General features: G+C 39.3%; 1 protein-coding gene across 2 annotated transcripts in view; it reads left to right on the top strand.

Annotated features, from left to right (window-relative positions):
• Positions 1–16,735, top strand: part of DOCK1 (dedicator of cytokinesis 1) — a 317,150-nt gene that overhangs the window by 78,449 nt on the left and 221,966 nt on the right. For both annotated transcript variants that reach the window (XM_052800114.1, XM_052800116.1), the window contains exons 24-25: positions 3,122–3,192; positions 6,276–6,382. In XM_052800114.1, coding sequence (XP_052656074.1) covers positions 3,122–3,192; positions 6,276–6,382 — 178 coding nt within the window. The remainder of the gene's footprint in view (positions 1–3,121; positions 3,193–6,275; positions 6,383–16,735) is intronic.

Consider the following 16,735-nt stretch of genomic DNA (forward strand, 5'->3'; position numbering starts at 1 on the left):
TTTTATTTCATAGCATACTTAATTGCCTTTTATAGTTTAGAAGGGTATCTGTGAAGCACTACACTCATTGACTTAGCAGTTCAATAGGCTGTATTGGCAGCTGGTTCAGGTAGTAAGTGCCAGTTAACGGTTCTTTTCATATGTATGGACTTTGGCCATGGGGTAATACCTTTTATACATAGATATGATACTCATGAAGAGGAAATTAACACATATTTGTGTAAGTGTGCAGCTCTGTGTATGGTTGTATGTGGTGGGGAGAGGGAGAAGTAAGGGATGAGACATAATACTGAAAGGTACTTTGAGTTAGCTCACAGGCTGACATGCACTTGTTAACGTCATGCTGATCCTTGACTTGCATGTGAATCACATCCCGGGGAAAAAAAAAATTCCAATAATACCCAATAGTGAATATAACAGTGAGCGTACAAGGAAGTTTAACTCAGTAACAGGGAAAGTATATCCATTTTTCATGCGATGCACTGTCTTGTTTCCACTTCTCTCCTTCTTATTCATCCCCTTTGCCAGTTTATTTGTGTGCTTTGTAGTACTTAAAATGAATGATTTTGTAACTTGATAAGGGTAGTAGTAATTTGTCACTTGTTTTCCACAAAGAGAGAAGCCCCTTTGGGCAGTAAAATTTTTTTTGCAGCCCAGCTTGAAACTATGTATAATTATTGACTAAGTATGTGAGACTGAGATTTCCAGCTTTGTATGTGTATCTAATGTGATCACATGGCAGTTATTGCAAAAACCTGTTTGATTAAAAATCAAAGAGTTAAGGTTCTTCATTATTGTGTCTTCTTTAATCCAGTTTTGAATTTTCAAGTGTCTTAGGCATCACTGTGTAACTATGAAATTAAGATCTTGATTTCGTTTGCCATGTACTTCTTGCAGAAATGAGGAATTTGTACCTTTGTCCGGTGCTGATCAAGAGTGGAAAGTAATCTAATTTAATTTCTTTCAATGGAAGAAAACCAAAACAGATTGCTTATTTGTTTTTTTCCTGATGTTGTATGAAAAGATGAGAACAGGTTTTTTATCTACTGAATTTAATATTCCTCACTTATGTATTCCAGTATCCTGGGAATAACCAGCATTGCAGTTGTGCTACTGCTAACAAAAGATCTACTTTCAGCTGCAGCTTCTAACAGAGTAAAATCTGCCGTAAGAGCTGCTGTTTTACAAGAGTTAATATCAACAAATAGTTATTTTAGTAGACCTTTGGATTATACAGATACAGATTTAATGATGGGACTGCAGAGCCTACTTGTCTGATCATAGTGTCTGTCATATAACTGAGTCAGTTGAGATTGGAAATTGGGAAATATACTTCCACAATTTTCTTTAAATTTTAAGGTTTTAAACTTTAATTGGTTTGTCCATAAAGTAGAACCTAAGTAGCTGATAATTGTTGTAACTACAGGCTTTAAATTGATGTTGTAAGTAGTTTTACCTGATAGTACTTCATTTAAGCTATTAAAGTGTTAATTTTAATGATTGTGCCAGCACAGTGTGAAATTTTAATTCAAGACATAAAATGCAAGCTCTTTTTTAGTATGTGTTACTAAACGTTTATTGCTACATGCATTTGAATGATAAGCAAATAAAAACACAGCGATGGCTGCGGTTTATAACTGGTCATTAGAGTCCTCATCCATCAAAACACATAAGCGTGTACATAATGGGACTATTTGCATAATTACAGTTATGAGCTTGATTTCTGAGCATGTAAGTAGTCCTTTAAGCATACGTGGAAATGTTTGATGATCAAGCTTGACAGTTTAAATGGACTATGAATAAAAACTGGAACACTCTGAAATTTCCATCTAACCTATTGACATGTTTGGTTTTTGCTCTTTTAAAAGTGGTCAGCAAGCGTTGGCAAACCTCCCACGCTGGCTACTTGAAGTTACCCTTGTGACTGTAACCAAACAATTGACCTTGCGCGTTCAAGAATGGTGGAATTTGATTTCAAATTACTAGGGTTGTGGCAGAAAAGTGTAGTTTGAAAACAGAGAAGTGGTTTTGTATGTACCTACGAGGCAATACTCCTCGAGTCTGTTACCCTGTGGCTCTTCCTGCTAATAACAACTACTACTAAACAGAATTTTCCTGTCTCTTGAATTTCTCTGACCGTGGAGCTGTATAGTATCATCACTTGTCACATCACGGACTTCAGACTAGAAAAGAATTGATTAAGAAAGAAAAGTATAAGGGCTTGTCTTCCATCTAATTCAAAAGGGTAGGGAGCACACAGTGTTCTTGTTGATGGAAACTGCAAATGCTAAGCATTAAACCCACAAACAGAAATGCCTTCTATGGGGAATGAATCATTCTCCCTTTTGAGGCAAAGATATATCTGTAATCAAACTGTTTGATATTACCAATAAAATGCAAAGGTAAGCAAAATGGGTCTGGCTGTTGTAGTTTCTAGTTGAATTACTGTGGGGGTTTTTTCTAGTCTGGTGCTCAGTGGACACAAGAACTTGAGCAACCTCAGTAAAAATAGTGCACCTGTATGAGCTAATAAGGTTAAGATTAGAACCAAAGACTTTTGCCTTGGGGTTTCTTAGGTAGAACATGTTCTCATCTATTATTTGAAATAGGATATTTAAATCCATTTGCAAATGAAGGAAAAAACCCCAACTTTATCTGGTTGCAATTACTGTTTGTGTAGACTAAGTGATTTTTATCTGTGGTGTCACTAGAGGCCCATTTACTATTGTGTAACCTGAAGTGTATTCTGGCATGATTGCATTAAATTGCTGGGTAGTAATTTTTAATTGCTGGATTTTTGCTCTTGATGCCTGTAAGAGAACGTTTGCTCTAGAAATAAATAAATTTAACTACTGTTACTAAGAAATGGAAAGACAAAATTAGTTAAAATTAGCACAAATAGTTAAAATATTAACATGTTTGTGTCTTCTGAATCCTTTCATTATGTACTTGCCCCCAAAAGAATATGCTAAGAGCAAGCCACAGGGGTTCAGCTGAAGCCACAGAGAATAGTTAAGTTGAAGCAACCTACTCGTGTCTGATTCTCTTCTTGCAGTCTTTGCATCACCTTTAAAGACATAAGAATTTCAGTCTTGTTTATTTGTTGTTTTTATTTTTTTAGGGGGCAGCACTTAAGTACTTGCCAGCTATTGTCAATGATGTGAAATTAGTATTTGATCCAAAAGAACTTAGGTGAGTAGAGTTAATGAAATGTGTAGTGTGAACTTTATTTAGATCTTTATTCTACATATATATATACACACACATATATAAATATATACAGAGGCAATGAAATGTGATCACCTGAGATGTTCTATCGCTTTGGTTTTATTACCTTTTTTTTCCCTTGCAAATATTTTTAGGGCTACAGAAATAGCCTGTTTTAAAAATAACATGTATGGTGTCAAGGTTTGACAAATGTCTTGACAAACTTTGCAGTCTTGTTTAGTACAATCATGTAATGGGATAGCAAGAATTATCAATCAGGCAACTGACATCAAAACTCTTAAGCTGTGTACTTGATGCTTCACTCTTTCAAGTATAAATTTAATGTAAATAATAACTGTTTTTGTTCAGTGCACCCTATTGCTGGATTGACATTTCAGTAGCTCATAAACACAGGAATGTTGTTGGTTAAATAGAAAGGGTAATAGGAAGACATTTCAGAACAAAAAACAATAGCCAAACCATGTCAGGAGAACTTTTAACTTAAAATCAGTTTTTCTTTCACAGTGCTATTATAAGGTGTTTAAGTTGAAAAAAAACCCACCTTTTTTTATCTAATTTGATTGCACAAACCCTTTTATATATTGTCTGTTTTCATTTCTGTGTTCTGGTGTGTCAAAATAAGGAAAAGATAAAGTAGAAATAAAATAAATACGTATAATCTTAGTCTAACGTTCCAACGGCCCGAGGAACCTGGCATTTAGCTTCTGCTTGCGTGTACTGTAAACTTTTTTACGTGTACACTTGTGCTTCCTGTGGGCCTAGGGAGAACATCTTTGTAGAGTTTCTGGACTAAATCATAACTTTGATATGTGATAGTAAAAGTACTGGGAAAATATACCAAATGAAAAATACCAGGATTTGGCCTGTTTTACCACAAACACTACAGTTTTTCTGTCAGAGTATTTAAATTGAGATTAAATAATACTTAGAAGTGAAGTTTTAATAGGAAAAACAAAAACCCCTGAGATTATACCAAGCGATGCAAAATTATTGACAAGTCTTTTAAAAATCTGTATTATGTGTGAGCTCAGCTGATGAGTGCAATGGTACCTTATCGTCCTAAAATGTGAATGTGTATGTTTTTGTTTGAGTTTGGGGGGGGGAGGGGTTGTTGGTGAAAGCTTGTAATGTGAATTATCACCTGTTTTTATTTTTGGCTTATATGGTCATGTGTTATTCCATTAATGGTATGTGATGATTGAAGTTAAAAGGCAATGGCACAGACAACTGAAATTTGAAATTAAAACCTTAAGTGAAACATGGGAACAGAGTGTGTCGTGGTTTAACCCCAGCCGGTAACTAAGCACCACGCAGCTGCTCGCTCACTCCTCTCCCACCCAGTGGGATGGGGCAGAGAATCAGAAAAAACAAAAAGAGTAAAACTCATAGGTTGAGATAAGAACAGTTTAATAGAACAGAAAGGAAGAAACTAATAATGATAATAATAACAATAATAAAATGACAATAATAATAATAAAATAATTGGAATAAACAAAACAAGTGATGCACAATGCAATTGCTCACCACCCGCTGACTGATGCCCAGTTAGTTCCTGAACAGCGATCCCCCCAGGCCAACTCCCCCAGTTTATACACTGGGCATGACCTCACGTGGTATGGAATATCCCTTTGGCCAGTTTGGGTCAGCTGTCCTGGCTGTGTCCCCTCCCAGCTTCTTGTGCCCCTCCAGCCTTCTCGCTGGCTGGCATGAGAAGCTGAAAAATCCTGGACTTGGTATAAACACTTGGCAACAACTGAAAACATCAGTGTGTTATCAAGATTATTGTCATACCAAACCCAAAACATGACACTGTACCAGCTACTAGAAAGAAAATTAACTCTATCCCAGTCGAAACGAGGACAGAGTGTAAAGCAGATAAAAGGGAGAGGGCAAAAGAAAAGACACAAAAACCTAAACAGACGTGTTAAAGACAACTCACATTTCTCTGAAATTCATCATAGAATCACAGAATGGTTTGGGTTGGAAGGGACCTTAAAGGTCATCTAGTTCCAATACGTCCCCTGCCATGGGCAGGGACACCTTCCACCAGACCAGGTTGCTCCAAGCCCCATCCAACCTGGCCTTGAACACTGCCAGGGATGGGGCAGCCACAGCTTCTCTGGGCAACCCATTCCAGCGCCTCACCACCCTCACAGGGAAGAACTTCTTCTTTATATCTAACCTAAATCTGCCCTCTTTCAGTGTAAAGCCATTACCCCTTGTCCTATCACTACAGGCCCTTGTAAAAAGTGCCTCCCCATCTCTCTTGTAGCCCCCCTTTAGGCAGTGGAAGGCTGCTCTAAGGTCTCCCCGGAGACTTCTCTTCTCCAGGCTGAACAACCCCAACTCTCTCAGCCTGTCTCCGTAGGAGAGGTGCTCCAGCCCCCTGATCGTCTTCGTGGCCCTCCTCTGGACTCGCTCCACCAGGTCCATGTCCTTCTAATGTGGGGGCCCCAGAGCTGAAGGCAGTGCTGCAGGTGGGGTCTCACCAGAGCGGAGTAGAGGGGCAGAATCCCCTCCCTCGACCTGCTGGTCACGCTTCTTTGGATGCAGCCCAGGGTACGGCTGGCTTTCTGGGCTGCGAGTGCACATTGCCAGGTCATATTCAGTTTTTCATCCACTAATAACCCCAAGTCCTTCTCCGCAGGGCTGCTCTCGACCCATTCTCCAGCCAGCCTGTATTTGTGCTTGGGCTTGCCCCAACCCACGTGCAGGACCTTGCACTTGGCCTTGCTGCACTTCATGCGGTTGGCACAAGCCCACCTCTCAAGCCTGCCCAGGTCCCTCTGGATGGCATTCCTCCCCTCCAGGGAGCTGACCACACCACACAGCTTGGTGTCGTCGGCAGACTTGCTGAGGGTGCGCTCAATCCCGCTGCCCATGTCGCCAACAAAGATGTTAAAATTCCTGTCTAACTTTTATGTCTTGAAAAAAATGAGTTTGCTTGTCCAAGAGTATGTAGTTGTTTGTCTTGTTCTGTGTTATTGGCTGTTTTTTACATATTTTGGAGAGAGATTAATGTATTTTTACTTTCCTTTTGTATGTAGCAAACTTTTCACTGAATTCATCCTAAACGTTCCCATGAGCCGTCTCACAATCCAGAAGCTATACTGCCTGATAGAGATAGTACACAGTGACCTCTTCACGCAGCACGGTAAGCAGGACCTTTGCAACCATTAAATTGTCGCATTATTCATTGTCTCCAGATCTCTGCTAGTGCAAGGTTTGTCCTTGCTGCCGAACGCGGTGGAGGTTGTAACCAATTAAGGTTGTTCCTTTAGAAGGCCAAGAAGATTTAAAATAAGTGAGGAAATGCTAATTGACACTTACTGCAGGTTATAGATCATAAGGAAATGAAAGCAGAAACGTGTAATTTTTAATTTAAAAGGGCACTAAGCATCCAGTGTTATTAGCATGTGTTATAACTTTAACTATGATATATTTTATCAAAAACTATTAATTCAACTTTTGTGCTAAGTGAAGTTCCATGGAGAAACTGGAAGTTTTTGATGTCCTTGCTTTCGGAAGCATCATTCTCTCCCTTTAAGCTGTCCCCTAGCTGAAGTGAAACAACATACAAACCTTTTAGAGTGTGCCGTTCATCCATGCTTTCTTATTTTCTTTTACATTAGTGGGCCAGTGAAAGGTAAGTTCAAGCACCTGTCTTACAAATTTCTTCATCTGAGGTGAAACATTTTATTCTTTTTCTAGATGACTGCATTTTAAATAACCTAAACTAAGTGTTTATGTGCTGTCAGAAAAAGTTAATGAGGGAGCAAATAGGCAATGGTTCAATGATAAAGGAAATTTGAAAGGGTTCTTCTGTCAAGTCAGAAATGCTGGGACCACATCATGCATAATGCTGATAAAACAAACTTTTCTGGTTCCAATTTAAAAGGTCTTCTCGGTGGATTGGCTTTGTACTGGCCGGTCTTATGCCAGATCAGATAATGTCTAACCACAGCTATGTAACTTTTGCTGGATCTAGTAACTTTTATTTTCTTCCAGTTAGGAAACAAGTATAAAGCCAACACAATCCATGCTGCAATCTATTATGCTCCTTAATTTCACAAAACTGTGCGTTTGTGCCTGGTGCAGTTCAGCAGCATTGCTATAAGGTGGGGTATTGCATGGATCTGGCACTGACAACTGTGGAATTACGTACTGTTGCTCTTTCCACTTCTTTCCACGTGAAGTTTTCTTTCTAATTTTTCACAAGTAGCAATGAAGAATGATGCTCAAAGAATCAGCTTTACATTTTGATGGCACTTTTTATTTAGACTGAATTTGTAGTAAGGTTTATGATTTATAAGAAGTTTATGATTTATAAAAAGTACCTGTAAAATTATTGGGTCTATATGACACATGTTACGTGCAAGTTTAAACCTGAAACTTTGGGTTAAAAAAAAAAGTCTAATGAGAACTAATACTGGAAGATAATTGAGATCCTGGAGACTCTGAATCTTTCAAGGGAGAGAGCTTTTCCATAAGGAAGCCTTAAGTATAGTTACAGTCCCACTTGAGCAACAAGGCGTAACACAGGCTGTAAATTTACTTCCTGCAGTTATGGATGGTGGTGAAGTAAGAATGAATTTCTGAAAAACGGTCTATCAGCCATGTCACTGCGTACTGCACCAGCAAGTCCAAATGCAGTTCAGCTTGATCTTCATTTTTGAGATCTTCTTTTGAAATTATTCAGTCCTTACGAGCCACATCAAATGATTTCATGTTGAATTGCAGAGTTTGCAAGAAGAAAAAGGAGGAATGCAGATGGAGTTAGTGGTGTTGGGGCTGGGGAAAAAGGGTACTAGTCTCTCTGAGGCCATTTTAATGTTTGCTCTTTCAGATGCGTACATCAATGTTACTCCTTTCCTTCATTCATTCTTAGCTTGCTGTCTGTGTAGTAATTATTCCTTCTCCTGGCTGCTTTTAGGTCGCAAGGTCTTTGGGGCAGAAGTCAGTAATACAAGGTATTATACTTGACTGTCTTGGATAGGAGGAAATTGAGATACCTCAGATAAAACAAGAAATTATGACTATAAAAAGCACTCCTAAGGCTATGGGGCACATTTTGTTACTTCCTATATTAATCTTTGACTTACTCAACCAATTTAATTTTCAGAGGTGGAAGGAGAAATTGTGTGTAGCTGATTTGTTTTTTAAATCTAACTCTCAAACTCAGCCGTTTGGCAAATTGTACAGCTCAACGTTATGGAGCTCCTGAGAAATTTAAATGAATCTGTTTTAATAGCAGGGTCATTAATCTGAACTCAGTCCAGTTTTGTTGACAGAACAGTGCTACTTAATGGCTTTTGGATCTTATCAGGAGGCTCCTAACCAGAGGTTTTCATGTCACTGGCTGTTAAGAATGTATTAAATCTAACGTGCTTCAGCTGAGGTGCAGCGGCGATTCAAGGCACGTATGCTGCTCGCGCTGCCCAGCCTGGCGTGCGTGGCACGGCGTGACTGCGCGGGACGCTCGTTTCACCCCACCGCAGCTCAGCTGCGCTGGAGCAGTGGTGTGGCCGTGCTGCTTCCCGCGGGCTTTATGAGCGTACGCACCTCTGCGCTGCCCTCCCTTCTCTACTGTTATACGGGACCTCATATATATATGTATTTTTTTGTGTGTGTTGATAAACAAAGCATTATCTTAAAAGCTTCTCTTGCCACTAGTAATTCTCTATAAAGCTTGTGACTGGAGAACCAGTTGTGCTGGGAACCTTTCATAAACACTAAACTTCACTTGAAAGTAAATTAAACCCCTAGCCACAGCCTTTGTTAAATTTAGATGTTTTTTCTTCCCTTGCTCTGTAGGTTTGAGTTCTTATTATGAAAACGTAGTTTGACTGCCTCTCCTCCTCCTCCTCATTGATTTAATAATTTTTAACTGATAGGCAATACTTTCATATAAGTATCCAACTAATCCTGTATCATATTGCAGAAATGAGATTTTCTTTTTGAAAAGCAATATGCAGTACAGGGTTGTGGAATTGATGGAAAGCTGTAAAATGTACAGAAAATCAAACAGCATTTCATCAGTGTTTCTGTTGGTGAAAAATGCTCTGATTGTGTGCTTTGAGAGGTCAAGGAAGATTTGTTTGTGTCTCCAGAGGAATTAAAATTCAAAATACATGAATTTGTGAAGCTTGAAGGATTTTGGGGGTGAGAGGGGTGGGTGTGGGAAATAGTTTGCTAAAGCATTGTGCCTGAAGAACGATGTTGAATGGTGGATGGTTCAGTGATCTTTACGAAATCTGAAGAGTTTGGGACGTTGGATGAGGACGTACTATGGTGTTTGTATGTCTTCAAAAAAGGATGTAAAATGTAGTTTTAAGATTTGTTCACTTCTTTGCTGGTTATGTCATGTGCCATTTATATGTCGCCTTCTGAAATTCAAGGGAACTTTTCTTCTTTGCAGAACTTGTACTTATTTTTACTAAGCTTTCTTCAGGCCTGGCAGGAAAACCCTGTACATTCCTTAGGTTTTGGTGCTTTTGTCCTAACAGTGGCTCATAATTGAGCCCTAGTACCAAAGGAAAAAAGAAAAATCAGTACGTAGCTAGTCAGTCAAAGCAATGTTAAGCAGAGTGTGTGTGTATTTGTGTATATGTATTTGATGGGAGAATTATAGCTGGGTGACTTCAAGGAGCATATTTTTCCAAGTTTGTGGTTATTTTCAGAGGCCAACAAGTGAAGTCATCTCTCTGTGTAGACTAAATCCGTATCAGATCTTCGTGCTTCTAGTTTCTGTCCTTGAAACAACAAATACTCAAATATCACTAAGAAGAAAAGATTTTCCTGTCGATTCCCTGCTAAAATAAAGAGAGCTGTTTCTGCCCATTGTCAGGGGTTATGTTGATCGAGTTCAAGGCCTGTTTTTCACATCTTAGGTGATCTGCCTTTTACCCCTTCCATGTTTGCATCAATAATCTATTATGGCTTTGTCAAAATAAATGTGAATTTTCTTCTGGAAGAGCATAAGGTTGCATCTTGTTTTACTCGAGCATGGAAGATAATCCCTAATGTGATCGTGCTCAGTTGCCCTTTTTCTGTTGACACTGTAGACCTGTGTTATACATTGGGTTAGTCTTTGTTCCCTTTCTTATGTGAGGAAATGCTTCCTGGAAGGTCATGAAAAGATCATTTGTTCATGGCTGCTGCAGAAGTTCTCCACAGTGCTTAGCACAACTGTTTCCAAGGGCAAAATCACAGCAATGATCTAAGTGTGCCCTTTAGGAGTTTTTTCAAGAGCTAAACTGCTATATTGTCCCGTACTCTCTGTTGGATGATTTATCTCACTTTTGGGTGTATATATTGCCCAGGTAGTGGTATTGGCAGCATAAAGGATAGTTGTGAACAGGGAGGTTGGCAGTCTCTGCTTTGGAGGAGTTCATTTGACTCTGTCCCACTCCCTGATTTTTGTCGAGAAGAAAATGATTGGGCAGAAGTCCTTTGCCTTGGGGCTGGACACTTCTGTAGGGTCTTTGAACAGCCCAGTGTTTGTCTGTACTAACTGGGATGCAGCTTTTTGCATGCAGTAAAGCATTTTAAATTTTCAGTGATTAACATCCTGATTCAGCAAGTAACTCGATTTTGAGACGTGAATAGAGTCTTAAATGTACCAGTTTAGACGAATATTTATGTATCTTCCTCAGTGAGGACCTAAGTATATCAATATGTTCTTACATATGCCATACATACATATTTTATGTATGTATCTTTAAACACAAGATAAATATGTATATATAATAATTATATAAAAACCTATACGTGACCATAAAGAAGTAAATGCATGTATAGTAAGTTATTACCCCCACCACAATAATTTACATAGATCTGTTACAGTGCACACAAAATCTTTTTTGTCTGTGTAAAGCAGCAAACTTTTGATTGAAACCAACCCTGCATCTCTTCTCCCTTTCATGTCCCTCTCCCCTCCAAAAAACACCAACCTCAAACCCTGAAACAGAGGAAGCATTTCTTTACATTAACACCTGAAACAGTTCTGTGTTGTAAAAGTGTTCTGTAAGAGCATGTCCAAATAGAAGTATTAATTTAAAAATTAGTGTGGAAGAGTTTTCTAGTAACCTAATGCATGTTTTCAGTTCTAAATGTGTAAGTACTTATGGTTGGTTTGTAAATGAAGTGTCTTATCCTTGCAAACTTAAAAATTTTGGTTTTATGTAAATAGTGATTTATCTGATTTGGTTTGTCCCATAGAGTTGTTTGTATTCTCTGTTGCTTTGTTTTATAAATGACTTGAAGCTAATTACCAAGTGAGCTGTGTAGCTACTGTATTCTTAAATAGTTAGAAAACCTAGTGATTTCTCCATTAGGAAATTGTTAGTCTATTAAATATTAGTAGACAGCATATAGCATTTATAAGAGTCTTATTAATTATGACTAAAAGGACAATCTTTGTCTCCATGCTGTGTAGCGGAAACAAGGTTATTAAGCATAGGTTTTATTTTTTTGGCTATGTTAACTAAATGATCCATAAAATAAAGAAACACATTTGTCAGTGTCCCTCCAAATGAAATGTTTTTAAATTGACAAAAATTTATTGCGTGTATTTAGCTTCAGCATAGTTCCTGTGTCAGTGTTTCATTTCATCCGAGTCTTTGCTTGGATGCTCATAAGTTGATAATGCCTCCTGAGCATCCTTTTATAAAGATTAATATTTTATTCTCGCTGCACATTCCTGTGACATTAATCATTGTGGGTTGGACTTGGTGCAGTAGAGAACAGATGTCGAATTATTGTTGTCTGTAATCATTGTGCATCATACTCATGAGCTATCTTCAGAGCTGGCTTTTGAGCAGGAGACTAATGTTATAGACTATAGATTTATCAAGGTTGCCCATTAATCAGGGCTGGGAGGTGTTTGTGACAGGCAGGCTGATGAAGGTTAACCTTTCCTCTTCTGTACTTCGAAGTAATCAAGATACAGTTGATCAACCCAGTGTTTTTCAAAATAGTTTATAGCAAAGGATGCACTTAAAACCTTACGTTCTTGTAGAGTGTGTTATCACAGTACTAGATTTGTTTAAATATATATAGAGAGATATTTGTGTGCATGTTGGTGGGTTCCATCTTGGGATTTTGTTGCCTTCTAGCTCTAGTATTTTATCCGAGGTAACCTGGAATACCTTAAAACGACGGGATTGTTTCAATAGCTGTTCCTGCTTCAGTTCAACGTGAAGCTGGGATCTGCTGTGTGATTAGAAACCAGTGGGGCAAAGGTATCGGTCTGCAGGACGGGGTTTTCTGGAAGCGACTTTGCAGCGAAGGAGCTGCGGCGCGGGGGGACGTTGCCTGAGCCCGCGCCGGCGGCGCGGTACGTACACCCTTGCATCAGCGAGGGCCAGCTGCGTGCTGCGCGGTTTTAACACGAGCCTAGGCAGCAGGGCTAGGGATGTTCTGCTGATACCCTGCAAACAGGCCTTTAAAAAACTGCAAGAGAAAGGAAAAGTGTGTAAAAATCATCCAGTATGTAAATATGGTTTTATTACCTGCCAGATGCTGAGTATTATGAAGTACTCTTTTGATTTTAAGCGTAGCTTTCGTCTTTCCCAGTGGCAATATTTATTCCTTTTTGCCTACTTCAAAGTAAGCTCTATATCACTGTTTCTTCCTTAGCATAAAAGTTCCACTGGTGATTTGAAGGCCAAGTAATCTTTAGAAAGATTTCACAGTGTTGGTGCTTGCACGGTTCTCTGGGGTGTGGGTGTTTGTTTGTTTTGTTGGTTGTGGTTTATGGGCTTGTTTGTTTTTAAAAATCTGGGAAGGATTTGGATCTTTTTATCAAGTACCCAGCACACCTTGACACTTTGTTTTATCCTCCCAGGTTTATAACCTGCAACGGCTACAAACCAAACAGCAGATGTTCACAAGTTGACGCTGAGGAAGGCAGAGAGACTGTAAGGTGGTAACTGAGGAGCGTTGTCAAGTCTACTCAAGGGAACTTAGTCTTTTGTCTAGGTTGTGTAATTCCAAATGAAGCAGTATGACAAATCAATTAGTTTTTCCTTTCTCAGAAATTCAACTTGAATACCTTCCCTATTGATTAGAGCATACTCTAGACAATCTAACTCAAAGGTGACATAGCTGCAATTTTTGCCTTCTGCATGCTTGCAGATATTAAATTGATCTTTGACCGTTCTCCACTAGTGGGGCTTAACGGGGACATGAAACATTTTCAAACCTCTAATTAGGGGCCTTTGTAAGTTATTAAAGATTGATTCACCTCGCAGGCTTGACAAAGGCACATTTGTATGTCTTTGCTGGAGTGCTTAGCAACTGGGCATCTGGGTTCTTTCTCTCCCCTGCGTTTGGTGAAAGGAGTGTGCTACACCACTGTTTTCTGTTTTTTTTTTTTCTTAATCTGCTCTTTTCTGTCCAAGTTAGTCAAAACCTAAGGTAACGACATGCACTGAAGTTTCACAAATGTGGTGAAACAAGGCTCCAATCACAAAGCATCTCTGGGACAAACAGACTGAGCTCAACTAGGCCATTCATTGGGTTGAAATTTATATGGAAAATTAGTAGTTAATTTTGACCTGCATCCATCTGGTGATTCCTGTCATGCAAGAACAGTCTGAGTACTCGAGCAAGGAAGGGAACGTTTTTTGGGATAGGAGTGAGTGGTCAAGGGCTGGAGCAGTTCAGAGGCAGAAGTTTAAAGTGAATGTAAAATGATTATATGAAATTCTTCACTCAGGGGGATGCTGTGGGGTTTTTTGGTTGCCCTTTTTTTTTTTTTTTTTTTTTTTTAGCTAAGGGTATGCATTTGAAATACGTGACAGCAAACTATTACTTTAAATGCACATATATATTATTGTCTACCATATTAGGGCAGTTTGGAGACTTCTAAATAGCTGTAGATCATTTATTGAGCATCCTGGTAAATAAGCTCTTTCAGTGAGGTCAATTCTGTTTAGCCATTTGTTTCACAGAGATCACTACCTCCTTTCACTTCTGATATCTGGTATAGATTTAGGATAATATAGTTGTAAAAAAATAATGGGAACCTACGATGAAGATGTTTCTCTGTTATTAGATTTGGATCTTTTGTAATCCAGTTCTCTGCTACCTAATGGAAGTGAATATGAGGGGATTTGATGAAGTCACGAGTAGGTGTATTTCCCCATGTAAATACATTGCAAGGTCTAATGTCTGTTTCTTGAGGCAAAAAATTCAATAAACACACCATGGTTTTTCTCCTTTTTGAGCTATAAAGCATGAGGTTAAATGACCAAGAAGCAATTAAATAGAAAAACCCTGCATTGAAGAAACTAACTCTTCAAAGTACTTTCTTTGAATGAGAGCTCACTTGTAGCATTCCTGGTGAACATGTACTTATGTGAGTCACTTGAGACTGAAGAATATTTCTCTTGAACTACTAGAAGTTGGGTGTGCTTATACACTGTTATTTCTCATCCTCCATGTGTGAGCTTACAAGGCAGAATGAGGATGCTGCTGTTTCAGTTCCTCTCTAGCATCTTGTTGATATGGAGTGCTCTCTATTCTGCATTATAGCATGGTTTTTCTTTGATTTTTTTTTTTTTTTTCTCATGTCAGTGACTTTTATTTTTCCCCATTGTGCAGTTTGAGAGAGCAGGATTCCAGCCTTTGTGCTGTGTACCTTGCTGTAGGGACAAGTTTGTGGAGGTGCTCCTCCTGTAAGTCTTTCCTGCACTGTAGGATACAGAAGGCTGTGGTCACCGATGACCTGGGAGTTCTGAAGCAGCTGCAGAGAATAGTTCAAGTCATTGCAATTGGACCTTAGGGCACTGGCTGAAGGCTTCTAGAAGACTTTGGACAGAGACTGTTTCGCTGTGAAGTCCATCTTTGTCTCATCCATCCTGTTTCCTTCTCTTTTTTAGTAGCAAAAGCAAGTCTTCTTGAGCCCATACCTTATAACTGAGAGTCATCTAGTGAGAGTAATTTTCAGAGTTTTTAATGCCTGTATCAATTTTTCCACTGAAAGCCAAAACGCAACACTGTAAGCATGTATTGATTTCTTTGTCCTTGGCACCCCTTTGCCTACTAGCTGTCAGTTTTTTCTGGTACCTGCAGTGCTTATTTTGGCACTGGTGATACTGCCTTGTCCATCCCATGCTTGTAACCAGCAGACTGTCAGCTGAGCCTCGGTTTTCACCATGGAGGGATTTTGAAGTTGACATCTGTGTGGGACCCGTGCAGTGCAATTGGGTACTCTGTTACAATAGTACCTTCTACAGCACTGACACCTCGGCACCCGGGGTGCGGCATCTCCTAAATACGGTCGGGAATCGTCAGGAATGGTCGAGAGTGGAAGTGCACATTCTGTCTATGGACATCTCTTCAGCAAAAGATGAAGGTAGTAAAGGTGCTTAATTCTGGTGAATCAAAGCCAGGGTCACCATCTTTTCATCACCAAGATCTTTGTCATCCTTTGAGCCACTGGTATTTGCTGTAGCTTCTTAGCACCAATTTGCTTATTCTGTAACTGCTGCCCATCCCGACTGCTTCTGGGTGCCAGTTGTATCCACTGCAAAAGGACAGAGACCGAACGTATATCAATAAAGGGAGTGCTTGGTTGCAGAAGGAGCTTCTGCCGTTGAGCAGCACTCTGCTGCTACCAAGAGGAAGCTTCCTAGTGTTGAAAGCGTTACTATGAGCTATTGATCTCTTTGCTTCTCAGGAAGGATTTAGGGTTATACGTAACAAAGTGCTTTCACCTTGCAATATGGAGTCATCCCCTCTTAATTGAGATTAATCTCCAGTTTTCATTTTTTAGCCTTGTGCCTCCTGCTGTGGTCTGTATGTTACTCACACTCTTGATGTGAGGATGGTGATACTTACTGGTCCAGAACTACTTAAAATTGTCTTAAATAAAGACTTAATTGAGTGCTCATGAGCATTTCTGATGTTCCAGGGACTTCAGCTTTTGTGTGAAAATAATCTCTAAGCAAAGATATAGTCATTAAGGACTGCCATGAAGCCTCTTCTCGTGAGTCATCCATGTGCCATCAAGTCCAAGCAATTTGGGTAATATCACTAAAAAAAAAATGTCAGTGTGTTAGATCTTTCGTGTGGCTGTCAAGAGCTTCATCCATATTTTCCCACGTACTTTATTATTAGAGATCTCATGGGCCAACAACCAATGTAGCATTTGACAAAGTGAATTCTTCAGTTGTGTTTTCAGAGATTGTTGGCCAGGTGGATTTTATAGTACAAGGGCAACTTTTTGGAGTGACCCATGTTGTGATAGTGTATGTCCGTGTGTCAGGAAAATAAAAATTTCTTATTGCTAACTGTTGTTTTTCAAGATACTTGGTTCGTGTGCATATACACGTGTAGCTGTGCTGCTTTCTGTCTGCATATGACTTCTCTGAGAAGAAGCTGCCTGCCAGATAGGTAATCCAGCCCTTGTAGTACAGAGACATAGTACTCCTTCCTTTGGACAAAGCAGAGATCACACCTTCTTCCATATGTACATGAGATAGCTGGGTAGGTCGGTAGG

This window comes from Harpia harpyja, chromosome 10, assembly GCF_026419915.1.
Source record: "Harpia harpyja isolate bHarHar1 chromosome 10, bHarHar1 primary haplotype, whole genome shotgun sequence".
Lineage (NCBI taxonomy): Eukaryota > Metazoa > Chordata > Aves > Accipitriformes > Accipitridae > Harpia > Harpia harpyja.